General features: G+C 45.8%; 1 protein-coding gene across 1 annotated transcript in view; it reads left to right on the top strand.

The window, feature by feature from the left end:
* The window catches only part of TUFT1 (tuftelin 1), a 42,483-nt gene extending 15,254 nt beyond the window's left edge, over positions 1 to 27,229 (top strand). The window contains 13 exon segments of the mRNA XM_045479220.1: positions 7,160 to 7,234; positions 7,629 to 7,730; positions 11,298 to 11,384; positions 11,926 to 12,015; positions 13,521 to 13,586; positions 15,846 to 15,959; positions 19,454 to 19,582; positions 20,167 to 20,261; positions 21,991 to 22,096; positions 23,867 to 23,950; positions 24,989 to 25,089; positions 25,660 to 25,684; positions 25,687 to 27,229. Coding sequence (XP_045335176.1) covers positions 7,160 to 7,234; positions 7,629 to 7,730; positions 11,298 to 11,384; positions 11,926 to 12,015; positions 13,521 to 13,586; positions 15,846 to 15,959; positions 19,454 to 19,582; positions 20,167 to 20,261; positions 21,991 to 22,096; positions 23,867 to 23,950; positions 24,989 to 25,089; positions 25,660 to 25,684; positions 25,687 to 25,725 — 1,113 coding nt within the window. The 3' untranslated portion in view covers positions 25,726 to 27,229.
* Position 27,230: the final 1 nt, after the last annotated feature.

Consider the following 27,230-nt stretch of genomic DNA (forward strand, 5'->3'; position numbering starts at 1 on the left):
TAATAAAATGGTCTTTGTCTGGTTTTGGTACCAGAGTAAGACCAGCTTCATGAACTGAACTGGAAAGGGTTTTCTCCTCTTCTGTTTTCTGGTTGAGATTATGGGCGCCTGTGTGGCTCAGTCTGTTGAGCATCCAACTCTTGATTTTGGCTCAGGTCATGATCTCACGGTTCAGGGGATTGAGCCTCATATCAGGCTGTGCACTCGTGGTGTGGACCCTGCTGGGGATTCTCTCTCTCTGTCTCTCTCTCTCTCTCTCTCTCTCTCTCTCTCTCTGTCTCTCTCTGCCCCTCTCATTCTCACACACACTTGCACACTCTCTCTCTCAATAAATACATTTTTAATAAAGTCTTTTTTAATCTGAAAAGAGATTATGTAGAATTAGTGCTAATTTTTTACATATTTGGTAGAATTCTCTAGTGGAAGCACCTGGGTCTGGGTATTTCTTTTTTTAAAAAAATTTAAAAAAGGGGCACCTGGGTGGCTCAGTCGGTTAACCGTCCGACTTCGGCTCAGGTCCTGATCTCACGGTTTGTGAGTTTGAGCCCTGCATTGGGCTCTGTGCTGACAGCTCAGAGCCTGGGGCCTACTTTGGATTCTGTGTCTCCCTCTCTCTCAGCCCCTCCCCTGCTCATGCTCTGTCTCTCAATAATAAATAAACGTTAAAAAAAATTCTCTAAAAAATTTAAAACGATGAATTTAATTTCTTTAAAGTTACAAGGCTATTCATATTACCTATTTTATATTAGGTAATTTGTGGTAGTTTGTGTTTTTTGAGGAATTGGGCCATTTTGTCTAAATTGTCAAATTTATGTTCATAGTTGTTTTAGTGTTGTTCATTGTGTTGTTTGCAGTCTTGTTCATAGAGTTGTGCATAGTGTTCGTAGAGTTGTTCATAGTGTTCATGGTGTTGTTCATAGAGTTGTTCATAGTGTTCATAGAGTTGTTTATGGTGTTGTTTGTAGAGTTGTTCGTAGTGTTCATAGTATTACCTCATGCTTTTGATATCATGCTAGAGGTTTATCAATTTCAATGATCTTTTCAAAGAACCAGCTCTTCATGTAGTTTAGCTTCTTACTGTTTAGAAATTTTCCTTTTATCTTTCTGTTATTTCTCTCTTTTTAAAAATGTTTTATTTAGTTTTGACAGAGAGAGCACACATGCGTGCAAGTGGGGGAGGGGCAGGGAGAGGGGGGAACAGAAGATCTGAAGTGGGCTCTGTGCTGACAGCAGTGAGCTGAGTGGGGGCTTCAAGCTCATGAACTGTCAGATCCTGGGGCGCCTGGGTGGCGCAGTCGGTTAAGCGTCCGACTTCAGCCAGGTCACGATCTCGCGGTCCGTGAGTTCGAGCCCCGCGTCAGGCTCTGGGCTGATGGCTCAGAGCCTGGAGCCTGTTTCCGATTCTGTGTCTCCCTCTCTCTCTGTCCCTCCCCCGTTCATGCTCTGTCTCTCTCTGTCCCAAAAATAAATAAACGTTGAAAAAAAAAAAAAAAATGAACTGTCAGATCATGACCTGAGCTGAAGTCAGATACTCAACCAACTGAGCCGCCCAAGCACCCCTCTTTCTATTTCTCATTTTATTTCATTGTGGTCAGATAACATGCTCTAAATGATTTCAGTTCTTTCAAGTTTGTTGGTTTGTTTTATGGCCCAAATTATTGTCTGTCTTTATGTTCTATAGGTTATGTTCTATAGGTACATGCAAAGAATGTAGACTCTGCTATTGAGGGGAGTGTTCCATAACTGTTGATTAGATCCTGTTAGATTTTTGTCTAGTTTTATTAATTTCTCAGAGATAGGTGTTGAAGAAGTCTCTAAGTATAATTGTGGGTTTGTTAAAAAAAAAAAAAAAAAAAAAAAAGAAGGGGGAATGCCTGGGTGGTGGCTCAGTCGGTTGAGTGTTCGACTCTTGATTTCCGCTCAAGTCATGATCCCAGGGTTGTGGGATCAAGCCCCATGTTGGGCTCTGAGCTGAGCATGGAGCCTGCTTGGGATTCTCTCTCCCTCTCTGCCCCTCTCCTCTGCTTATGCATGCTCGCTCTCACTCTCTCTCTCTCAAATGAAAAAAAATAATAAAAATTTAAAAATATATTTAATTGTGTATTTGTGTATTTCTCCTTTCAGTTCTTTGGGTTTTTTTTTTTTAATAAGATTTTATTTTTAAGTAATCTCTACACCTAATATGGGGCTCAAACTCACAACCCCGAGATCAAGAGTTGCACATTATTCTGACTGAGCCAGCCAGGCACCCTCAGCTCTTTAGTTTTTGCTTCACATATTTTGCAGCTTTGTTGTTTGGTGTATATCCATTTGGGGTTGCTATGTCTTCTTTGTGGATTGACACTTTTACATGATATAATATCTCTCTCTGGGGGCGCCTGGGTGGCGCAGTCGGTTAAGCGTCCGACTTCAGCCAGGTCACGATCTCGCGGTCCGGGAGTTCGAGCCCCGTGTCCGGCTCTGGGCTGATGGCTCAGAACCTGGAGCCTGTTTCCGATTCTGTGTCTCCCTCTCTCTCTGCCCCTCCCCCGTTCATGCTCTGTCTCTCTCTGTCCCAAAAATAAATAAACGTTGAAAAAAAAAAAATTAAAAAAAAAAATATCTCTCTCTGGTAATATAATATCTATCTGGTAATATAATATCTCTGGTAATTCTCTTTGCTCTGAAGTTTACTTTATCTGATATTAATATAGCCACTTTTGCTTTCCTTTAATTAATGTTTGTATAATATACCTTTTCCCATCCTTTTACTTTTAACTTACCTATATGGTTATGTTTAAATGTTTCTTGTAGATAGCATGTATTGATTCATGGATTTTTTTTCACTTTTTTTTTTTTTTTTTTTTGAGAGAGAGAACACATGAGTAAGGTACAGGGGCAGAGGGAGTGAGAGAGAGAATGTTAAGCAGGCTCCATGGCCCACCCAGAGCCCGACGTGGGGCTTGATACCATGACCTGAACCAAAATCAAGAGTCAGACGCTCAACTGACTGAGCCACTCAGGCACCCCTGATTCATGTTCTTTAATCAACTCTGCCAATCTCTGTTTTTTAATTGGTATATTTAGACCACTTACGTTTAATGCAATTATTGGTAAGTCTGCCATTTTATTTTTGGTTTTTGTTCTCTATTTTTCATTAATCTGTTTTATTTTTCTCTCCCTTCCTGTGGGTTACTTGAAAGCCTTTTAGGATTCCATTTTGATTCATTTGGTTTTTTGAATGTCATCCCTTTGTATAGATTTTTAGTGATTGCTCCAGGTATTACATTTGTATAAATATAACTTATCATGGTCTACTGGTGTTGTCATTTTACCAGTTTGAATGAAGTATATATACCTTACCTTCCTTTACATCCCTTTATCCTCTCCCATTCATAATATAATTAAATATTTCCGGGGCACCTGGTGGCTCAGTTGGTTAAGTGTCTGACTCTGGCCCAGGTCATGAGCTCATAGTTGGTGAGTTTGAGCCCCACGTTGAACTCTGCTCTAACAGCTCAGAACCTGGAGCCTGCTTCAGATTCTGTGTCTCCCTCTTACTTTGCCCCTACCCCACTTGTGCACGTGGTGTCTCTGTCTCTTTCTCTCTCTCTCTCATGAATAAATAAATAAATAAATAAATAAATAAATAAATAAATAATTTCCTCCGTGTATACTTAGAACCAAATCAGGCAGTGTTCTAATTTTAGCTTCAACCATCAAACATACTTTAGATTACCCAAGAGTAAAGAGAAAGCCTAATGTATTTATCAATATTTTTGTTTTCCATGTTGTTTCTTTTTTTTAAAAGTTTATTTATTTATTTTGAGAGAGAGAGAGCGTGTGCACACACGAGCAAGGGAGAGGGAGAGAGAGAATCCCAAACAGGCTCCATGCTTCAGTGTGGAGCTCACAAACCATTAGATCATGATCTGAGCCAAGATCATGATCTCAGCTAAGATCAAGAGTCAGAAGCTTAACTGAGTGAGCCACCCAGGCATCTCTATCCATGTTGTTTCTATCTTTCTAATGTTCTAAGGTTCCTTTCATATTGTTTCCTTTCTGTTTAAAGATCTTTTACAGCCTTTTAAATGTAGCTGTATTGGTAAGAAATTCTTAGTTTTTCTTTACATGAGGACATCTTAATTTACCCCCTTATTCCTGAAGGAGAATGTTTTTTTGGTCATAGGATTATTGATTAAGAGGTTTTTTTCAGCACTTGAAAATAATGTGCCATTTCCTCCTGGCCTTCCTAGCTTCTGATGAAAAATCTGCTGTTTAATGAAAGTGCTTCCCCCATATAGGTAACTTGTCATTTTTCTCTGATGTGAAAAGATGTTTTTCTTTGTTTTTAGTTATCAGACATTTAATTATGTGTTTTGGCATGATTTGGGGGTTTATCCTATTTGGGATTTGCTCCTTGAATCTCTGGGTTTATGTCTTTTGTAAAATTTGGAAAGCTTTCAGACATTATTTTTTTTTAGTACTTTTGCAAATTTCCCACTTTTTCCTGTCCATCTGGGATTCTGATGACATGTATGGATGAGATGATCCCTCATTGCCCCGATCTAGCCTGGTTGTCCATGCTCTTCCAATTAGAATGCCTGGGTCCATATAATAAACTAGACTTGATGATCTTCATTGGCTGATAACTTCTTTATTTTGGCTGAGGGATGCCCCAGCTTTCCCAACTGCCTCCAGGTATGGAAGGATGTTGTTTTAACCAAAGTGCACGTCTGTGTCCTGGGGAGAAGAGTTGGCAGCCGCTCTGGCTATTTTGAAATCCTTTCCTCTTCTTTCTGGTGTAATGTTCTCTTGAACTAGATATCATGGAGCACTCGTATTTGTTCAGAAAATACTTAACCCGGGTAGAGGGCTGTGGCACACAGCAGCCCACGTGAGTTAACAGAAAGGGCAATTCCTCGTGGGACATAAGTAGCTGAGAGGCAGGTGCCATAGGAGGCCCTGTGATGCCAAGGGAGCTCAAGGAGGTGAGGGTATGTTTCCCACAGGATGTAGGGACGTGTCACAAATATGGCATTTGAATGTGAACTTTCGAGGGCCTTAAAGATGCCCAATGGGAAGGACATTTAAGGCATTTAAGGACATTTAAGGACATGTAAGGCAAAGGTGGGAAAGCCTGGGAGGTATTAGACAGGGAGCAATGAGGAGCAGTAACAGAAGTGAGTTGACCCAGACTCTGGAGGGCCTGAACGTCCCCCCCCCCTCCCCCCCCCCCCCCCCCCCCCCCCCCCACTGAGGATCTCTCTTGTATTTGGTAGGAATTGAGTGTTTTGTAAAACCAGCTACATTGCCAGAGTTAGGGAGGGTGAAGGGCCATGTGGGAGTGTCTTCCACCTGTCCCAAATTTGGGTTCATTCCAAGAAGTGGGAGGAGGCTAATATTTGAGTACCTCTCTTTTATGTGGCAGAGACCTCCAGACACTTTCCGTTGATCTTCAACGAAAAGCCCCCATGTCGGATGGTAATGTTGCCATTTTACAGTGCGGTCTTTGAGAGTTAAGTATCTGACCACAGAGACTGATTTCTTTTCCACCAAGTTCTTTTCCTTATTTAGGAAGGACTGTTCCCTTCCCAGAGAACCTTCTCACAACTCCCTGGGTGGGACACATTCTTTTCTTCCTGCTCCTTCCAACAGCCATTTGGAATATTAGGAGGGTTCCTTAAAACCTGTTAAGGGTAAGATGGCATTTATACTCCTGTACCTCAAGGTCACTTTTGTCCTTGGGTAGTTCAGCATCCATCTTCCCTTCATTGCCTGGGAGAAGCACATATTCCCTTTTTATGCTCTCATAGTGTTAAAGCTGGAAGGAGCCTTAGAGATACTTAGTACAACCCATTATTTTTCTGGTGCAAGCCAGAGGCCCAGTGTACCTAAACCTCTTGTCCAACTCTACACATAACACAGGTTATTGGCAGGGTTTGGTCCTCTCTGCCCTGCTTACCTTCCCTCAATGTTGTTATCTCTCCAAATCTCCAGCCCCACTTTTTCCTTTTACCATATGATTTCCCCTTCAATGTGTTCTATTTTCTCCGCTGTGTGTGTGTGTGTGTGTGTGTGTGTGTGTGTGTGTGTCACAGTGTATTTTTTTTTAATTAAAAAAATTTTTTTTATGTTTATTTTATTTATTTTTTTTTTTAATTTTTTTTTTCAACGTTTATTCATTTTTGGGACAGAGAGAGACAGAGCATGAACGGGGGAGGGGCAGAGAGAGAGGGAGACACAGAATCGGAAACAGGCTCCAGGCTCTGAGCCATCAGCCCAGAGCCCGATGCGGGGCTCGAACTCACGGACCGCGAGATCGTGACCTGGCTGAAGTCGGACGCCCAACCGACTGCGCCACCCAGGCGCCCCTTATGTTTATTTTTGAGAGCGAGAGAGAGCACAAGTGGGAGAGGGGCAGAGCACGAGTGGGAGAGGAGCAGAGAGAGGGGGAGACACAGAATCCAAAGTAGGCTCCAGACTCTGAGCTGTCAGCACAGAGCCCGATGCGGGGCTCAAACCCATGAACTGTGAGATCATGACCAGAGCCGAAGTCGGACGCTCAACCGACTGAGCCACCCAGGTGCCCCTCACAGTGTGTTTTTTAAACCTTCTTTGAGTTAGGAAAGAAAATGTGCTTCTTCCTTTGAAATTAGGCTCATCTATAGATAAGTACCTATTGTCTTGCCTTCTTTCATTTGGATATTTTCTGTATGCCTTAGAGAACTAGGGGTTTGGATTCAAGTACTGTCCTATAGTTTGGTTCAGGAAGGATATCCCAGTCTTGTGAAGTGCATCAGTAACTCCTGGTTGCCTGTCAGGTGCAGGAACCCTACAATGGGGATGAGGGCATCTCCCTCTTCAAGGCTGGGGAGAGGGGAATCCACGTAATGTGCTTCCTGTAATGTAAGGACCAAGGCGGCTAGCCCCTCTGGAGCTACACAGAGCAATAGTCTCTGGTGTGGTGTAAAGAGCACTGTCAGAGGATCCCGAGACCTCCTGCCACCCAGGAATAACTGATATTGGGCAAGCTAATGTCACCTTTTCAGACGTCAGCTTTTCTTATCTGTTAAATGATGATAATAAGGACCACCCCACAGGACTGGCAAAAGTGCACTGGTACCGGTAGTGGACTGTAAAGGTAAGGGGTGACTGTTGCTGTCATTGTCATTATTAGGGGAGCGTGGACATTCTAAGGCTGACTCTACAGAGTGAACTGACAGGAGATGAACTTGAACACATAGCCGAGAAGGTATCGAGGTTTCTGGTGGGGTGAGGCCTCTTCCCCTCAGCCAGTTCTCCCTCCTTGCTGCTGACTCCTTACAGTGCTGTCTGGAGCCATCCCTGCTGCTGCTCAGGGTCACTTCCTATCAGACACACCCCCTGACCTCAGCCTTGTGCACTGCTTTGGGGGTGGGGAGGCCCCACTAAAAGTAAAACTAACCTGCAATTTCTGCTAATTTTCCCTGTCCGGTGTTGCTGCTGTGTGGCTTCTGGTAGAGGTTGAAATGAGTTTTTGGAGGGAAAATGAGACTAACCCTTTAAATCTTTCGAGGAGCAGGTGTTCTGCATTGGTCAAGGGACAGAAGAAGTTCTGGGCTTGTCATGATTTCTGAGCCATTTCTCTCTCTCTTTCTCTTTGACAGGCGGGTAGGAGGACTTTTGCCATGGTGTCTGGCCGCTCAACCAGCCATTCGTTGGCCTCAGAACTGGTGAAGTCCAATGATGGACATGAGGAGATCATTAAGGTAAACTTTGCTCACCTCCACTCTTCCTCCCTCCCTTCTTTCTCCTTACAGGCATGTGACAGGCGGCAGCTGACTTTGCCACAGGGACATTGTGGTTTGACTTGGAAGAACCAGACCTGTAATGCGAGTTCCTGGTCATTTCCTGGAAAGATCTTAATTAACACCAGGAGACCACAATCAGTCTGTAGTGACTTTGGTGCAGTCCAGACCCGGGCATGAAAATGGATGTGGTGATCTTCCTAGGTGCCTATCCCACTGGCCATATTTAACTGCTGGAGGTTGTGGAGTCAGGTGGGAGGTGTGTTTATGGAGCTTTTTTTAAATAAAAGAATGTTCATTATTTTTTTTTTTAACATTTATTTATTTTTGATACAGAGAGAGAGAGCATGAACAGGGGAGGGTCAGAGAAAGAGGGAGACACAGAATCTGAAACAGGCTCCAGGCTCTGAGCTGTCAGCACAGAGCCCGACGCGGAGCTTGAACCCACAGACCACGAGATCATGACCTGAGCCAAAGTCGGACGCTTAACCAACTGAGCCACCCAGGCACACGTCATTATTTCTTTTTTAAAGCTCTTTGAGGGGTGCCTGGGTGGGTCAGTCTGTTAAGCACCCAACTCCTGATTTCACCTTAGGTAATGATCTCATGGTTTGTGAGATTGAGCCTCACATCAGGCTCAATTCAATTGTGTTTTGAGAGTTTACATGTAGGTATAACGGATGAATGTCACCACACTTTCTCCACGGTGTTATTTTTGTTGTATTTGAAATTAAAAAATAAATAAATAAATAATATTTATTTATTTATTTATTTATTTAAGTTTTTTTTTTTACATTTATTTATTTTTGAGAGACAGAGCACAAGTGGGAGGGGCAGAGAGAGAAGGAGACAGAATCTAAAGCAGGCTCCAGGCTCTGAGCTGTCACCACAGAGCCCGACCCGACTCAGGGCTCGAACTCACAAACCGTGAGATCATGACCTGAGCTGAAGTTGGACGCTCAACCAGCTGAGCCACCCAGGCGCCCCAATGTTTATTTATTTTTGAGACAGAGTACAAGCAGGGGAGGGGTAGAGTGAGAGGGTTCTGCGCCGACAATAGCTAGCCCCCCGTAGGGCTCAAACTCATGAACCATGAGATCATGACCTGAGCTGAAGTCGGATGCTCAACTCACTGAGCCACCCAGGTGCCCCTATATTTGAATTTTAAAATAGCAGTAAATAGTCCAAAAGAATTACTCTTCTTTAAAAAAAATTTTTTTAATGTTTATTTATTTTTTTTTTTTGAGAGGGGTGGGGAGAGGCAGAGAAAGAGGGAGACACAGAATCCCAAACAGCCTCCAGGCTCTGAGCTGTCAGCACAGAGCCTGATGTGGGGCTTGAACCCATGAACAGAGAGATTATGACCTCAGCCAAAGTCAGGTGCTTAACTGACTGAGCCACCCAGCCACCCCAAAAGAATTACTCTTGATGATTAATTAAATTTACCAAAAAGATGATTTTAATTTTTGAGATATAAGGGTTCCTTATAGGTTCTGGATAGTAATTAGACCCATATTAGATATATGATTTGGAAATATTTTACAAAATTTTGTCCTTTCTGTATTTTGTTTTTTACTTTCTAAATGGTGTCCTTTGAAACAAAAGTTCTTAATTTGATGAAATCCAATTTATATATATTTTTCTTTTGTTGTCCTTCTAGTGTCTTATCTAAGAAGGTTTTGCCTAGCCCAAGGTCACAAAGATTTATTTCTATATTTTCTTCAAAGAGTTATAGTTTTAGCTCTTACAGATAGGTCTATGATCCATTTTGGGCTAATTTTTGTGTATGGTATAAGGAAGGCATCCAGTTTCATTCTTTTACATGTGGATATCCATTTATAGCAACATCATTTGTTGAAAAGACTGTTTTTTCCCCCATTGAATTGTCTTGGCACCCTGTCAAAAATTAGCTTAGTGTATTTTTATTGTATTATTGTTTCTGGACTCTCATTTGTATTCCATTGAATTATGTGTCTCTCCTTATGCCAGTTCCACACTGTCTTGATTACTGGCTGTAGCTTTGTTATTTTTGTTAACATTTTGTTACTATATTGTTGAGATTTATATTTCAAGATTGTTTTAGGGACTCAGGGTCCTTTGTGTTTCCATATGAATTTTAAGATCAGTTTGTCAGTTTCTGCAAAGAAGCTAGCATGGATTTGATAGGAATTGTGTTGAATCTGTAGATTGATTTGGGGAGTATTGCTGTCTTAACAATATTAAGTCTTCCAATGCATGAAAATGGGATGTTTGTTCATTTTTTTAACAATGTTCTATAATTTTCAGAATTCAAGTCTTGAACTTTGTTAATTTCTAAGTGTTTTTCCTTTTTGTTGCTCTTGTAAATAGAATTGTTTTTATATTTCATTTTGGATTGTTCATTGCTAATGTATAGAAATACAACTATTTTTTGTATATTGATCTTATATCCTACAACCTTGTTATAATCTCTGATAATTTTTTAGTGGACTCCTTAGGGTATTTTTATATACATGATCACTTCTGCAAATGGTGATTTTTCCTCTTTCTTTTCAATCCAGATGCCTTTAATTTCTGTTTCTTATTCAAAGTCATTTCATGGCCCTTAAAGAAAGCAAAACTACCTTATAATTCTGTCAATGTAATCATTGTTTTTAATACTTTATCGTGTATCCTCTCAAACATTTTCCTACACATATGTATTTTTTCAAAAGTTAAATCATATTATATACCCTCTATTCTACAATTTGCTTGTCCCCCTACACTTTAATGTTGGTTTATAAATCTTCTGTGTCCATAAATGTAAGTGTCTGGTATTCTCATGACTGCACAGTGTTCTGTTATAGACATACCATAATTTATGTAAGTAATCCCTCATTGTTGGACATTATGCCTATTTCATTTTTGCAGTTATAAAGAATATTTTGCTGAACATCTGTTACTAAATTGTGTATGTGTTTTATAATACAGGTAATAAATATTTTTAAACTTTTTTTTAAAGTTTAGTTAGAGAGAGAGAGCAAGTTTACATGTGTGAACACACGTGCATGTGTGAGCAGAGGGAGGGGCAGAGAGAGGGAGAGAGAGAATTCTAAGCAGGTTCCATGCTGTCAGCAAGAAGCCGATTTGGGGCTTGATCCCACAACCATGAGATCATGAACTGAGCCTAAATCAAGAGTCAGACGCTTCAGCTTAACCAACTGAGCCACCCAGGTGTCCCAATAAATATTTTCTTGACTGTAAAAGATTCAAGCATGTATAGAGAAAAATGTGTAAATCCCTTGTTACAACCCCCTTTGCATGAATTTACATGTACGTGTGAGTGCTTATATCAGTTTGGCTAAATTTATTTCATTAGGATAAAGTTCCAGGAGTAGATTTGATAGGTCAAAGAGCAAGCCTAGCTAGTTCTAAGCCTTCTGATTTGAATCCTCCAAGTGCCACCCAGAAGGCAGTAGTGTTTTACCTTTACCAGTGGATGAGCCTGCCTAGGTGGAATTAACTTATAAGGAGCTTTCTTAATCAGTAGTGTTGTTCTCCTTGTTGAAGGTGTACCTGAAGGGGAGGGCTGGAGATAAGATGATCCACGAGAAAAACATCAACCAGCTGAAGAGTGAGGTGCAGTATATCCAGGAGGTGGGCACCTCTCCCTTGGTGGGAAGCTCACATTTTTTTGGCTCCCTCCTTTTGTGGGGTCTGGTCTTCTCCAATCTGCCACTGTCCTCCATTGAGTCAGGTATCATTTCTGACCCTCCTGTTACTCAACCAATCCATGAATCAGCAAGTATTTATTAACTCCCACGTGTCCTCTGTACCCATTGTACCCCAGCCTCCTCTCTAAAGCTGACAGTCTCTTTTCCCTAACTTTTCTTGACCCTCTCCCTGGCCTCAGCTGCTCCTTGGCACTTGTCACCATGTAACATATTACATGTTCCACTTGTTTGCCCTTTGTGTCGTGTGTCTCTGCAGCAAGAGTGTTAGCTCCAGCGGGATGGGGTTTTGTTTCCTGCTCGTGTAGCAGGGACTGTGCTGCAGCCCCACTTGCCTGGGGTCCCTCCTTCCCCCAGCCAGAGCTTGGCTCACAGGAGTACGGGTCAGGGATGGGCACAAAGCTGGGTGAGTCGGGCCACTCTCTTTCCTTGTCCCAGAGCTAAGGGTTCTTGCCATCCCTTCCCAGGCCCGGAACTGCCTACAGAAGCTGCGGGAGGACATAAGTAGCAAGCTTGACAGAGATCCAGGAGACTCTCTCCAAGGACAGGAGATACAGGTAATAGGAAATGGTCAGTGGTTGGGTCCTCACTGAGGAGGTTGTGCCAGGCAGTCCCCTTTGCCGGTCACGCTGTGGGTGCCGAATCTCCCACCGCTGCCAGAAAAGGAGGGCGTACAGGCAGTGCTGGCTTCTCGGAGCACTCCCAGCCTTAATGGGGCTCTCCAGCAGATGGGCACTGGCATTGACATGGGTCAGCCTAGGTATAAGGTACACTTGTTCCCACACACTGCATAAAAGTGGAATTCATGTGAACAAAATGACCGTTATTGGCAAAACCTCTTCTCTGTAAGGATTCTGGGATCAGTATTTTTGGAGTACAATCTTATAAAGCAGACAGTTACCTGTAAATCAACTTCTCATAGTTGGTCTTGCGTAATTGGGGTAACACCCGGGCTGTGAATTGGAAGTCTCGGTCCTGGTCCATTATTTGTGTCAGTAGCTGTCTTTGCCCCGGCATCAGAAGCTCCTTGAGGTTAGGGTTCACCCCCACCCCTGTGTCTGGGATGCAGAAGGTCACCAGTAAATGTCATAGTGAACCTACTGAAGAGTACTTCTTGGGACGGACGAATAAGCCTGGGATCCTGCTTTTCAGCTTTTCTAAAATTGGAGGCTGGAAGGGTCCTCAGGGGAGAACAGTCTCTTCCATTTCACCTTTGTCCTCCTTTAGATTCAGAGTTATATCTCCTTCACTTGCACTTGGCTGGAGTCGGGGGTGGGGGGGGGTGGGGAGTTGTCTTTCTCTAGTAGCCCCTGCCCTCGTTCCCCTGAGGGAAACAGGGATTCAGTAGCTAGTGGCAGCAAGGTTCCTCTTTGGCGTGAGCCCTTACTAGGCTTGTGTGGCGATTCCCCCTAATTCACTTTGCTGTGGCTGAAGGTAGGACTTTCCCCGCCCGAGCTCCCATCTGGCTGCTGGGAGGTGCTTTGCCAGGTGGCTGAGGAATCTGATCTGCTCAGAGACCAGCCCCAAAGTCCAGGGCCCTTGTTTGCACAGACCAGCGGTCGTATGATGAATAATCAGGCTTTGGGTTGGAAAGAATTGCAGCAAAAGCCACTTCACCTTTTGCTTTATGCTTTGTCAAACCTTGTCAGGATCCCCAAGGGGCAAGGCAGACTCTTTGTTGGTGGCAGGCAGCTGCTTGTATCCCCTGGGCTTCTGGGAGTCAGCCTGCATGTTTTCCATTGGGCTGAAAGCTTTTAGCCTGGGGCTCCCTTCAGCACTGCCCCCCCCCCCCCACGGCCATACACATTCTCCACGCCTTACCTCTCCTCTCCATTTCCCACCCAGCACTTGAAGTCTTTTTTTTCCCTTGCTGCCTTCTGTTTCTCTTTCTTTCCTTTTCTTCTTCCTCTTTCTCCATCACCTCTTCCTCCTCTTCTTCCTTCTTTCTCTGTCTTTTCCCACCTCTTTCTTTTTTTCCTAAGAATGAGATCTTAGGAAATTAATGTTTCGAAGTTCGTTGTTTGGACTGTGTTAACTACCGATTTTATTTTTCTTTGAACAGGTGGTGCTGGAAAAGCCAAATGGATTAAATCCAAACCCCACAACACTGTATAGCAGCCCACCTGAGGTAAGTAAGGTAGGTAACGGGGAAAGCAGTGGTAACTATGTCTTTGCCAGGAGGCAGGGTATCGTCCTCCCTGATCTCTTTATTATCTTTATTATTGTTCTTTCTGTCTTACTAAATAGAAGAGTATCATTTGCTGTAAAAATTCAAACAACGGAGAAACATACAAACCCAAATCCTCCTTCTCCAATCTTTTTCCTTCAAAGGATCCACTGTGAATGGATTGAAGTAGGTGGATCCCTTTAGAGCAGTGCCCTTAGCCTTCACTACCGATTGAAATAGGCTTGGAAGCTTTTAAAAAAATTTTTAATTAAGTTTATTTATTTAATTTGAGAGAGAGAGAGAATGAATGAGTGGAGGAGGGGCTGGGAGGGTGGGGACAGAGGATCCAGAGCTGGCCCCACGCTGACAGCAGAGAGCCCGATATAGGGCTCACTCCAACTCACAAACCGCAAGATCATGACCTCAGCCAAAGTTGGACCCTTAACCGACTGAGCCACCCACGTGCCCCAGCCTTGGGAGTTTTAAAGGAGACAAGCCTGGTGCCAGACCTAGAGACTGTAATTTAATTGATCTGAGATGTGGGCTGGTCCGCAGCACTTTAAAAATCTCTTCAGGGGGTGCCTGTCTGGTTCAGTGGGTAGGGGCGTGTAACTTTTGATCTCAGAGTTGTGAGTTCGAGCCCCACATTGAGTATGGAGAGTACTTAAAAATTAAAGAAAAAAAAAACCCTTCAAGTGATTCTAATATTTAGCTAAACCTGAGTACCAATGTTCCAGTGTATTTTTCTTTCTTGCTTTTTTAAAGATTTTATATTTTTAAAGTAATCTCTTAAAATCCAGGGTACATTATCATCTCTGATCTAGTAAAGACCTCTCACTGGATTTACTGTTTGTTTTGTTTTTGCCTCTCCCCTCCCCAACTCTAATATATTCAATGTATGATTTCAGTATGCCTATAAGTGTGTTTTCAATTTTCATAATGAATTTGTGCTATATTTTATCTTTTCCCTTTTTAGCCAACACCATGTTCCTGGGGTCTATCCACATTGCTATGCTTAAATCTAGTGTGTTTCTAACTTCTACAAGTTCTAATAACTACCTTTTTTCTGTTCATACCACACTGAAAATTTTCCATGTCATTAAATAGTCTTCTAAGAACGCCATCTGAAATAAACACGTAGTAGTTATGCTTCCAGGAGCCTTTGAAATCGTTCTCACCTGCCCAGCAGCTTAGGTACAGATAGAGGGGAGGTGGCTGGGTAACTTCACGGCTAGGTTTTGGCATGTTGTGATGATCCTAACTACTCACTTTAGATGTGCAGTTTGGATTTTTTTCCCTTCTCCTGAATTACCATATTTGGCAAATGTGCTTCTGGCACCGCGTTACAATAACACCTGGTACTGTTTGTTCAACTCTGTCTTCTCACAAGCTCTAAGCCCAGCGGATATTATCCTGGTTTTGAGGCAGCCTGTAAGGCGGGGCGTGGTCTGGACTCAGTGATAGCGCAGCTACTGGGACCCTGGCACCGTCCTCCCAGCTGCAAGCTCTGTGCTCTGGTTTAAAGGTGTTGCTGCTTCCCACTATGTGAGGCAGGGAGAGATTTTTCTGTCAGACTTGCTGGGAGCTGGTAACTGAAGTGTCTGGTGCCTGTGCGGCAGAGGTGGGGGCAAGACCCCACATGCCAGCTCAGCACTAACCACCAACCCACAACTGGGTGTGTCTGGGGAGAGACTCACAGTAACCTTAATGAAGACACCTTTTTCCACATTGAATGAGATTCCTGGACTCGTTGGGTGCTTTTGCTCATTCATCAGTAACCCTATAGCCAGATAACCCTGAGCCAGATGCAAAGACAAAGATGTGCCTTTGGGAAGTGCCCCTCGTGATGGGTGTGGCACTGTCCCTGCCTTGGGATGCTGTAGTCTAAAGGGGAACGTGGTCCCTGCTCTCAGAGAGCTCTGGTCTCACGGAAACAGGGCACACATGTGAGGATACCCATTAATGAATTGATACATGCATAAAAATTATTGAGTGTGTCCTAAAATCCTCAGATGACTTGAGGCTAGTTGAGTTCCTTGGAATATGAAGAGAGAGCATTTTTGTGTGATTAACTCGTCGCTCCTGGGTGCCTAAGACTAGCTGTCCCCTTGAGTGATATGAGAGGGTGGTCTGAACAAGAGGGCCCAAGTATGTGTTGTGGGGGACCTTCTCCTACACAAACACAGTGGCTTCACCTTCTCTTCCCTGTTCTGACTGTAGGCAGACACCTATATAAATGAAGATGTCGAGAGCCTGAGGAAGACTGTGCGGGACCTGCTTGTCAAGCTGCAGGAGGCCGAGCGGCAGCACCAGTCAGACCGTGTGGCTTTTGAGGTGAGATTTGGGATTGGGGGAGAAAGTGCCCCAAGGGCTGGGCTGCCAGATACAGATGCCAGTGACTTAGCACGGACTTCATGTCTTCTTGGCCAGGTGCCATCAATTGGAAAGGCTGGGCTTTGAGGCCTGGGCACTTTCCTGTCTGCTTTTCCCATTCCTGGACACTTAGAGTTTTTGCTATTCAAGGCTAGGCCATAGTTTGAAGATCAGCACTGGTTCTCTGGTGAAGTTGGGTGGTGGTGCTGGTTTGGGATAGCAGGAAGCTCAGTCATTTCTCTGAATACCACAACAAGAATTACTGGGCTCTGGGCACCATGCAGGCAAGGACTTTGCTGTCAAGGTTACCCTGCATTCCCATGTCTGGCATAATGCCTGGCGTAAGGTGGTAGGCACTTCTTAAGTGTGGACTGGGTGAGTGGATGGAGCAGTGTGGTTGTAGAAAGATCTGTGCCCATGGAGTCAGAGGACTTGAAGTCAAGTCTTGACTTTACTTTGAAGAACTTTGCGATCTTGAATGAGTATCTTAGTTATTGTTACAAAAGTAATACTGAATTATTATGATGGAAGATTTAAAAAGTACCAAGGTCTGTAGAGAGTGAAAGTCCTCCACTACAGAAAGCATGAGAAGGGGCACCTGGGTGGCTCAACCAATTAAGCATCCAACTCTTGATTTTGGCTCAGGTCATAGTCTTACAGTGGTGAGATCGAGCCCCGCATCGGGCTCTGTGCTGAGCATGGAGCCTGTGTAAGATTCTCTCTCCCTCTCTCTCTTCCCCTCTCCTGCGTGCTCGCTCTCTCTCTCTCTCTCTCTCTCTCCTCCTCTCCCCGTCTCCCCCTCTCCCCCTCTCCTGTGTGTTCTCTCTCTCTCTCTCTCTCTCTCTCTCTCTCTCCCTCTCTCTTTGCCCCTCTCCTGCATGCGCTCTCTCTCTTTGCCCCTCTCCTATGTGTGCTCGCTCTCTCTCTCTCCCTCTCTCTTTGCCCCTCTCCTGCATGTGCTGTCTCTCAAAAACATATAATAATAATAAATAAAAAATAAATAAAAGTGTGTGAGGTCTTCCATACTTTACAGAAAATTCTTTGAGTATAAAATGAGGTACACTGGGCAAACACTAGGCTTCTATGTAAGATTAACCATCTGTTAATTATCTGCTATTGTTCATCCACATGTAAAGTATTTCTGTATCATAAATATGTAATGATAGGATTATGCCCTGCCCAGGTATGCCAGGAGCTGGTGGTAGGAGGAAGCCCAGCCTGAATGCTTCTCTTTCATGGGACTAAGAATTTTTGAGAGAGATATTGAGGGGGAGGAAGAAAGCACAGGGAATGATCACTCGCCTTTAGAGATGATCAATTATTTGAGCCATTAATTTGACCTCTCTAAGTATTGGTTCCAACTTTTGTAAAAAGGGTCATGGAATATACTTCACAAGTGTGGTGTGTGAATTGAGTGAGGTAAGATATGTAAGTCTATTTACTGTTTTGAAGGTTTTTAGAAATATAAGATAACCTATATTTTCCTTAGTGATCCATTTAGTGAGTTTTCCTATCCTAAATAGTTGGGACTTAGTGTAATACTGAGATTAGTTTGGTCTCAGAATACAGTGGCTGTGCAGTAAAGGAGTTTGCTGCATTGATTTCAGATTCCACAATTTGGGTAATTTGGCTGATGATATATCAGTTTGGTGACCAGCTATTCGCTACAGGAGGAAGGGGATGTTGAGGCTGTAACGCTGACCAGACTGTGGATTTTGGAAAGAAATTTCTACATTGAGAGGCCTTGTGAAGTACTTGTTGGTCTTGGCCATACATGGAAGGGTCTGTTAGCTCTGGGTTTCAAAGCTTGAATGAAGAAGTGTCTTGAGTAAAAGCCTGAGGCTAGAAGGTCCTGACAGCTGTAGCCCCCTGCCCACAGTTTCTTAGAAAGGGCTGCCCTTGGTCCATAGCACCTGCCTGGGTTGTTCCCACCACCGGGGTAGGTTGGCACCCCATCTTACGACTAAGAGGGACCTTCAGGGAAGTGCTGACTGGAGCAACAGGGACAGATGTGGCAGAGGAGAGTGTGATCCTACAGCAGAGTGTGAGGGTCAGGGCCTGGCCCTCTATGCCCTGCTCTGAGTGCACATCAGCCTGGGTGCAGTGTTGTGTACAGATAGGAGAGGTTTTGTTTCCATGTTCTTGCCTGTGGGGCTGGCCTGTTCCAGGCTAATATGGGACATCTGGAGGATTTTCTCATCTTTGCTGGTAAACTCGACTCTCCAATCTACTTTTCTGAACCAGGGATCAGCAAGGGGCAAGATTGCCACTTACTGTGAATACAACGTGCCCATAAGCGTGGGTTTTCTGCTCTACTAGCAGCTTGCTGTCAGGGTTTGCAGTGGGTTTGCTCTGGACAGGGCTGGTGTGCGGCTTGGATGCGTACACCACATGTCTCTTCCCCGATTCTGACTTTGGGAGGAGTCGGACAAACTGTCTACTTTAGTGTTCTGTTTCCCCAGGGCTCCCTCTTTGAGAGGTTATGGGGATTCTTTTTCACTAAGTGACTAGGGAGTCAGTGTGGGGTAGCTGGGAGGAATTGAAATGGATGATGAAGTCACTGTTCTAGCACTGGCTCCGTCATTCCCTAGCTGTGTACCCCGGGGAGATCGGTTGGCTTTCAGTTGCAACAGGAGAGGGTTGGACAGATGGATATCAGTTCCACTCACGATGTCATTGAGCAGTGACTGTGTGCCAGGTGCTGTGCTGAGCTCTGGAAGTGGAATGGTGCTCCAGTTCCCTGCTAGTGGCCCACTGGGGGGTGCACACGAGTGACTGGGCCAAATCCACTCGGTGCTACAAGAAAGAAAGGCACACAGGGGAAGGACCCCTCGCCTGGGTGTGAAGGCTTCTGGAAGAAAGGGCGTCTAAGCTAAGACCTGTAGTTGGCATGTGGAGGACGGGAGGCAAGTTCTTCCTTTACTTTCCTTCTCAAATTCTGCCTCTGTCCCTCCCAAACTGGCTTATCATCTGTGCTAAAGAGCAGTTCTCTCTGGTGCTTACTAGTTGCCCTTCTAGGTGCCACATTGTCCTTTATATGCAGGCTGCAGGATTGCTTGATGGGAGGAAGAGTGGGGACACTGAAGGAAGGATGTGCAAGGTGTGCGCCCCCAGGTTCTTTGCGTTTGCATTTGTAGGAAAGCCGTGGCACGGGGTTAAGCTTGGGTGGCACTGGAGGACTGGTGGGGGTGTCGAAGAAGTCCTCCATCCAGAAAGTGCTTTTGGGTTCCAGGTGTGACTCTAAAGTAGTGCCCAATCAGTCCTGTGCCGGTGAGCCCTGGAAACGGAGATACCCTGCTAGTTTCCCAAGTCATCCTAGAATCTCGAATGGGAAAGAGAGAGTTGCCTCCCTTCTCCTCTCACTGTGCGCAGGGTCCCGGGGTCTCTCCTGAGGTGTTTTACCCATGTTTGCTTGTTGTCCTCCACCCCCTTCACCCATCCCTGTCCTGTCTTAGGTCACACTCAGCCAGTGCCAGAGAGAAGCAGAACAGAGTCGAGTGGCCCTTCAGAGAGCAGAGGACAGAGTGCAGCAGAAGGAGGCAGAGGCTGGAGAGCTCCAGAAGCGCTTGCTGGGCGTGCAGGAGGTGACTGTGGGAGTCTCACCTTCAGGGCCTGACTCCCGCGCTGGGGAGTGGGGGCCCCGGGACTCACTGAGATGGCTGCAGTCTCCTTTTCTGACCAGCTCCAGAAAAGCACACTTCACGGTTTCCTCAGCAAATACCTTCGAGAACCTTTTCGCCTTTAAGGAACAAGAGGTCTTCCTCTCAGCTCAGCTCAGCCCTCCCTAACAAGAGCTGAACCCATTTCCATTTCAGTCGGGTTCTTGTACAGCTGCCCTTTATGGGCTTTTGAAGACTGTTGTGAAGGAGCTGCTGGGCCTGGTTTCCCAGGGACCAGTAGCCAGAGCCAGCAGGTGGGCCTGATAACGCAAGGCTGGGCTCTCCGTCCGGGTAGCTGGGTGAGGCTGGGAAGTTTCTGTGTGCTGAGGGTGGGAAGGGTTATCCCTGACAGGGGAGGGCACCCCATCAAACCAGCTTGGCCTGCTGCTCTTTGGCAGCTGTCCAGGCCCGGCAGGGACTGAGCTCGAGCCCTCGGGCCCCTCTCACCCCAAACACAGAAACCGCTTTCGCATCCTCATCCTAGATTTTCTTCCCTTTGGCCCGTCCAGGAGCATCAGGCCTTACTGGTGAAGGTTAGGGAGGGGGAGACGGCCTTGGAGGAACTGAAGATCAAGAACACTGACTGCCAAACAGAACGAGAAAAGTAAGGGCCCTTGTTCACTGTGAAGCTGGGGTGCAGGGAGAGGAGGGCGGGCCATGCTGCCTGCAGCTCCCATGGTGGCCAGACCTGGGGAGGAAGCTAGTGCTGATGTCAGATCTTCCAGCCGTGACTCACCATGTGGCTGCTCGGGATGGGGCCCCACCCAGGGAGATACTGTTTGGGAGGCTGCCATCTCTGGGGAGTTCATTTTCTGTGGAGTAGGAACTAAAGAAAATGCTTTCATGGTGTCAGAGCCAAGGTCAAGTAAGCTGGTAAAACACCTGCTGTTCGCCGTGGCACATTATTCCACCACTTTTCACACGGGGTATAGATGTGGTATTATGGCGCCACAGTTCCCTCCCCCAGAACGGAGAACAACGGTAAATTATTTGAGGGTAAAATCAAGTAACTTCCTCACTCGTCATTTCATTGAGAGATACAATGAGCAGCCTCGTGAAGAGATGCTGAACGTCCTGTCACTTGAAGCTCAAACTGAGACCCACCTGTCAGCAGCGACATGTAGGGGATCTCTGGGATCCTTTCCACTCCAAGTTAGAGGGTTTTACAAATTCCCTCTGATCACAGGGGATCAGAGGCCCCAGACTATTGAAACCTACAGGGCAAAGTTTGGGTCATTCTGGACATTTAAGAATTTGGAAACTCTTTATGCTGCTGGCAATTAATAAATAAGATCTCAAATGATAAGTCAAAGTTAACATCAGCATATGGGGTCTATTCTCCATGGTATAAATTAGATCTTTTTAAGTTCAACAGCCATCACCTGGAAGGCCTTCTAAGGAGTTCCATGTCTGTTAAGACATGATCCTTGCCTTCTTGGGCCCCTCAGTCAGCTGGGGACATCGTCTTTTCTGACCTGGAGGAATAACCTCTAGGTTTACTAGTCTGGGCATGGAAAATTGCAGACGTTTTATTGTAGCCTCCTTTGGGCTTGATTTCATAGAATTGTTTTAAATTACTCAGCACTCCGTCTTTCTCAGTGGTGCTCGTGGGCAGGCAATTGAGAGGAAGCAGCAGGAAAAACAAAAAAGACCCAGATAATCCAAAACAGAGGCTTGGGAATGGCAACGATAGCTATGCATCATAAAGGCTGATTTTCTCAATAAAAAGAGCCTGAGAAATAGGGCACTGGAGAGCTGAGGGTGGCTCAGATTGTTTGAGGCAAAGGGAGGATGTGAAGGGGCTCAGATTGTATGGTACCCCACTCCCACCCTCAGAGGCCTGAACTCCTAGACACCCTGCCCGGTCACCTGACCTCTGGGGATCTTGGGCCAGTTTAGAAGAGGCAGAGGAAACAGCAATGTCTGGGAATCAGGAGATTTAGGAACATACAGCTCCCACCTGAATCTTTCCAGGAATGAGGAGCTCCTCACACCTGAGGCAGTCCACTTTCTGGCAGCTTTCATGCTGAGCAAGTCCATCCTGTGTTGTCATAAGGACTACTTCCCTGGACATCTACCTGTCGGTTCTAGTTGTGCTGTCTGGAGCTTTCCTGTGTAACCTCCCCTTGCTGAGCTTCCTAGCTGATCTGTAGTGGCGCCTCTGCTGTGCCCTTCCAAGGTGTCCCTGCACCTTGTCCTCATGGCAGAGCACCAGGGAGTTGGGCAGAGGGAACCCAGTTCATGGAAGCCCCCAAGCCTGAGGTTGTCCCTGTGCCTGGGTAGAGAGAAAGCATCTTTTCCCTCTGCCTCAGCTTCCTGGTCTTGATCCCCAGGGCGGCTAACCTGGAAAAGGAAGTGGCCGGCCTGCGGGAGAAGATCCACCACTTAGATGATATGCTCAAGAGCCAGCAGCGGAAAGTCCGGCAGATGATAGAGCAGGTAAGCAGGGTCTGGTCTTCTGCGGCTTCAGCTGCCCCCTTAGGAGGTCACCACATGGAACCCAACCCCGGTTTCCTGTCACATCCACACTTTTGCTGTTCATTCTCCTGGGGAGCTTGGTTTATATTCCTACATGTCCCATAAAACATTTACGGCTACCAATTACAAGGTTTGAATGATTGGGATTCGCTTTTCTCCCATCTTTCCCCTTTGGTTTTGGTCATTTGCCTTCTGCTTTCCAATGGGGAAAAAAGGAAGAGGATTGTCACTTGTACACCTTGAAGAGTGCTGGTAAATGAATAATTAAGTCACAATATACTCACGTATCTGTGTGTGGATTATCAACCTTTGTACCTCATGGCAGATTTTCTGCCTTCCCCTACCTGAGCTTTAGGGTAGCACAGTCAGGATGTGCCATTTTGCGGGGCGCCTGGGTGGCTCAGTCTGTTGACCGTCCGACTTCGGCTCATGTCATGATCTCACAGCTCGTGCACTCGAGCTCCACGTCAGGCTCTGTGCCGACAGCTTGCAGCCTGCTTCAGATTCTGTGCCTCCCTCTCTCTGCCCCAACCTACTTGCATTCTGTCTCTGTCACTCTCAAAAATAAATAAACATTAAAAAAAAGTTATAATTAAAAAAAAAAAAAAAAAAAAGATGTGCCATTTTGTGGAATTGTTTTGAGAACTTAAAACCCCCTAACTGGGAGGATGAATTTGCTGCATGTCTGCTCCATTAGGGCCAGGATTTTTCTGGTTAGTTCATTACTCCTTCCCAGTGTCTAGGACAGAGCCTGTCACACAGTAAGGCCTCGACAATTGTTTTTTTTTTTTTAAGTAGGCTTCATGCCCAGCACAGAGCCCAACACAGGGCTTGAACTCACAGCCCTGAGATCAAGACCTGAGCTAAAATCCAGAGTTAGAGGCTCGACCGACTGAGTCACCCAGGCGCTCCCAAATATTTCTTGAATGAATAAGTAATTTGTATTTCCCAACATCAAATGGAATGGGTTTTGAGCCATTTATGATTTGGGATCATCAGAGTGGTGTTCTCCTCACCACCACCCCCCCACACACACACACACCCACACACCTGGGATAATCAAGAGCTCAATATTGACTGAAATGAGGCCTTTATAGAAAAGCAAGTGGCGCCTAGGTGGCTCAGTTGGTTAAGTGTCCGACTTCAGCTCGGGTCATGGTCTTGCAGTTCACAAGTTCGAGCCCCACATTGGCTGTCTGCTGTCAGTGCCAAGCCTGCTTCAGATTCTCTGTTCCCCTCTCCCTCTGCCCCTCCCCAGCTTGTGCTCTCTCTCTCTCTCTCAAAAATAAAATAAACATTAAGAAAGAAAATAAGAAAGAGAGAGAGAGAGAAAGGAAGGAAGGAAGGAAGGAAGGAAGAAAGAAAGCAAGCTAAGCAAGTCATGGGAGAGGTGCAAAAGACTGCCTTATGTCTCTACTGGCTCCCCAGTAGCAGGGAGAAGTTTGATGAGTGTGTACTGAGTCATTTCAAAAAAAATTTTTTTTAACGTTTATTTATTTTTGAGACAGAGACAGAGCATGAATGGGGGAGGGTCAGAGAGAGGGAGACACAGAATCCGAAACAGGCTCCAGGCTCTGAGCTGTCAGCACAGAGCCCGACGCGGGACTCGAGCTCATGGACCGCAAGATCATGACCTGAGCCGAAGTCGGCCGCTTAACCGACTGAGCCACCCAGGCACCCCTGTCCTGAGTCATTTCAAAATGAGCCCCATGGTCCCCCACATCTTTGCAGCTCCAGAATTCAAAAGCTGTGGTCCAGTCAAAGGACAGCACCATCCAGGAGCTCAAGGAGAAAATCGCCTACCTGGAAGCAGAGGTGTGTGCCCTGAGCAGCCCTGGGAAGGGAGCAGGCTCTTGAAGACAGGACTGTACCTAGGGAGGGAGAGATTCTGGAGGGGTCTTCATCCTGTCTGGCTGCCTGCTCGGAAGTGAGTATCTGGGATGGCCGTTGATGTTCAGTTCAGCCAAGTCGAGTGTTTTCTGAGAACCTTCAGGGAGTCACACCGGTAAGACCTGTCCCCACTCCAGAGGGGCGCGTCATCACGGTGTGAGCCCCGCGCCATGAGCTGAGCAAAGGAGCTGACAGAGCTGGGCTGTGAAGCAGGGGGCTTTCCGTAGGAGGGGTCTTCTCCATGCCTAAGGTGATGGTCTTGATCCTCTCATAAGTTCTTAGTCTAATTTCCGCCTTTCCTCAGAACCCTTCCTGCCTGCAGACTACCTGAAGATTGCTTTTCAGGCACTGTGTGAAGGTCCTTTGCAGTGGAGATATAAAAAAAACCGGGAGCCTGGGTTGTTTATCTCCAGAATTCACACTCTAAATTTAGAGATAAAATATGTTTAAAAAAAAAAAAAAAAGACCGTATAGTATAAGGAGTATAGTCAGTGTTACTATTAACATTGTATGATGAGTATAATGTAGCGGGTAGAGTTGTGGAGTCACTGTGTTTTACACCTAAAACTAAGGTAGCCTTGTGTGTCAACTATACTTCAATAGTGAAAAAACAAAGACCCAAGAATATCTTATATAAATGCATGTCAACAAAAGGCAAGTAAATATCTCAAGTGGCTACAAGAAATGATATACAGGAAATGTATAGGAAGGACAGCAGGGGACGATCAGTGTTGCACACAGTTCTTGAAGGAGGGAGGTAGGATCAAGAACAGCAGGATGAGGGTGATCTGGAGTGGTGAAAATGGGGGGTAAGGGGGGAGAGGGCACGCCGGTAGTGGCACGCAGGGTCAGGGTGGCTGTGACAGTAGCACAAACAGGTGGGGAGAGCATAATGATCTAGTTAAATGTCACACGTGACAAGGCAGAAAATGGCCAACGCTGACTGCACAACTCGTATTACAGAATTTAGAGATGCATGACCGGATGGAACACCTGATAGAAAAACAGGTCAGTCATGGCAACTTCAGCACCCAGACCTGGGCCAAGACGGAGAGCCTGGGCAGGTGAGTGGGCATGCACGCAGTGGGGCCCAGGGAGGAAGTGAGGCAAGTGAGGACAGTGCTGAGGCCAGGGAGAGGCTTTTGTGAATCCATCTTAGGCTCTTGGTCTCTAATTTCACCTGTTCTCCACCAGAGCCATTCTCCACCCAGATCAGCGGAGAGCCTGATAGCACAACCCCAAGGAGGCCCATGAACAGCCTCTAGATGTGAATGGACCCCCTGAAATTGTTTGTAAAAGTCATGAGTGTATAATGAGTACATTACTTCTAGGGAGAGGGACTTCTGTTTCCAAGAGATTCACAAAAAGATCACACACTTTGAAAAAAACCAGAACCACAGCTGTCCCCACCTCTCAGCTGTGTAACTGCTCCTTGTTTTCTTATCGCCCCGCCCCCAAGCAGTACTTCTGCTCTCCTCATCTTTTCTTAGACGGTGCTGACGGTCAGTGGTTCAAGGCATTAGAACCAAGAGATCAGCCAACACTGGAGTGTGGAACCCTAGAGGCGAATGTGGGGGGTGGCTGTGTGCAGGGCAGGCAACATGAAGCACTCAGCGTTTCCCACTTTCTTTCAGCATGAGGATATCCAAGCCCCCAGCCCTAATAAGCCCATGCCTCTTATCCGAGTGGTGGAAACATGAGCGGAAGGAGCCAGATGCCGCTGTTGCTGCTGCCTCTTGCCTGCGGAGAAGCCCACCACCCCTGTAGGCCGTTAGCCCCAACTTTGACTTCCTGACTGATCCCTGGCTGTACTCGAGGCTTGGGGTTCATGTGTCCCACTGTTTCTAAACTCCTGACCCCTGGATGCTGGGTGGACAGAGGACGAGCACCTCCTGGGGACACTGCAGCCCTTTGGAGGATGCTGTCCTGCCGGCAAGGGCCAGGGCAGTATCCTTATCCCTGTAGTATTATTTCTCTGTAGCAGAACCTCCCTTCTCTTGTAGACTGGAGTTCAGCTGCCCCAGAGTCAGGGGAGGTGACAAGATTTGCCTCAGCCTTACAAGCTGGAGGCACAGATGTCCACAGCGATTGGAGGGTGTCCTGGGGGAATGAAGTTCCCTCTGCAAACACAGATCCATTCTTAGCAACACATTGTTTGTTTTTCTACTTGTTCCACTGCTGACCCGGGCCTCCTACGGATAGACACAGGTGACCTGTCAAGGCCTGGGCAGAGTCAGTGAGCCTCAGCTTTGGCCAGCCTTGTCTTCCTGGGAGAAGGAAATGTACATTCCGGGAATAACTGTTAGTGTAAAGATTCTGTAGGGCCACAGATAGTTGCAAGTGACTTCTGTCTGCTGGGAAGGTTCCCAGCATGTCTTAGGGTTTTCCCCTAAGACGCAGTGCCAGGTAGACCTCAGTCTTCTTGACTCAGGAGCCTAAAAACTGTTTTCACTGGGCTACATCAATCTCAGCGAAACTCTTGTTGTATTTATTTTGCTAAGTTATTGGTGTTTTTCCTTTACATCTCACAATTGATTTAATACCAGAGTTTTATAGCCTTCTCTTGCGGTGTTTGGATTTGTTCCACGCTGGGGAAAAAATGTGTTCCCGCTGGACTTGTTAATTTCAGAAATAAATCTTTTCCTCTTTTTCTTCTACCTGCTTCTTTCCCTTCTTCCTGGAAACATGATTTGAACCTCAGAAAGGCAAACAAATTTGCCCTGAGGCGTTGGAGTCTTAGTGTATGCCGTTTGGGAGAAAGGGTGATCCGAACTCTTTGGGGGAAGGGATTAAATTCTTCCCCTAAACCCTCTGCACCCTCTGCTCCACAATTGGTCGGTTTTCCTGGCTCTGAATGACCCTGACCCTCACCAAATTTTAAGGCTCTTCCTGCAGCCTCAAGAAGGAGATAAGTATCAGGATGTGGTACTATAGGGCACAGAAACATTAAAGATAAACATGGATCAAGTCTTGGGGTTCTAGCTGGCTCAAAGCCAGAAGGCTGAACTTGTGTGTGTTTCTGTGTATCAGGACTGGGCTGGTGTACCAGCGCTGTCCAGGTGTTATGCGTTCACTTTCCTCATTTGTAAAACCAGGGGGCTCAGATCAGATGGACTCCAAGGGCCCTTCCAGTTCTGATGTTTTTTTTCCTGTGGCATATTCTTTGTATGGCGAATTGAATAAAATATGTTAATGTGTCTCTTTG

This window comes from Leopardus geoffroyi, chromosome C1 (assembly GCF_018350155.1).
Source record: "Leopardus geoffroyi isolate Oge1 chromosome C1, O.geoffroyi_Oge1_pat1.0, whole genome shotgun sequence".
NCBI lineage: Eukaryota > Metazoa > Chordata > Mammalia > Carnivora > Felidae > Leopardus > Leopardus geoffroyi.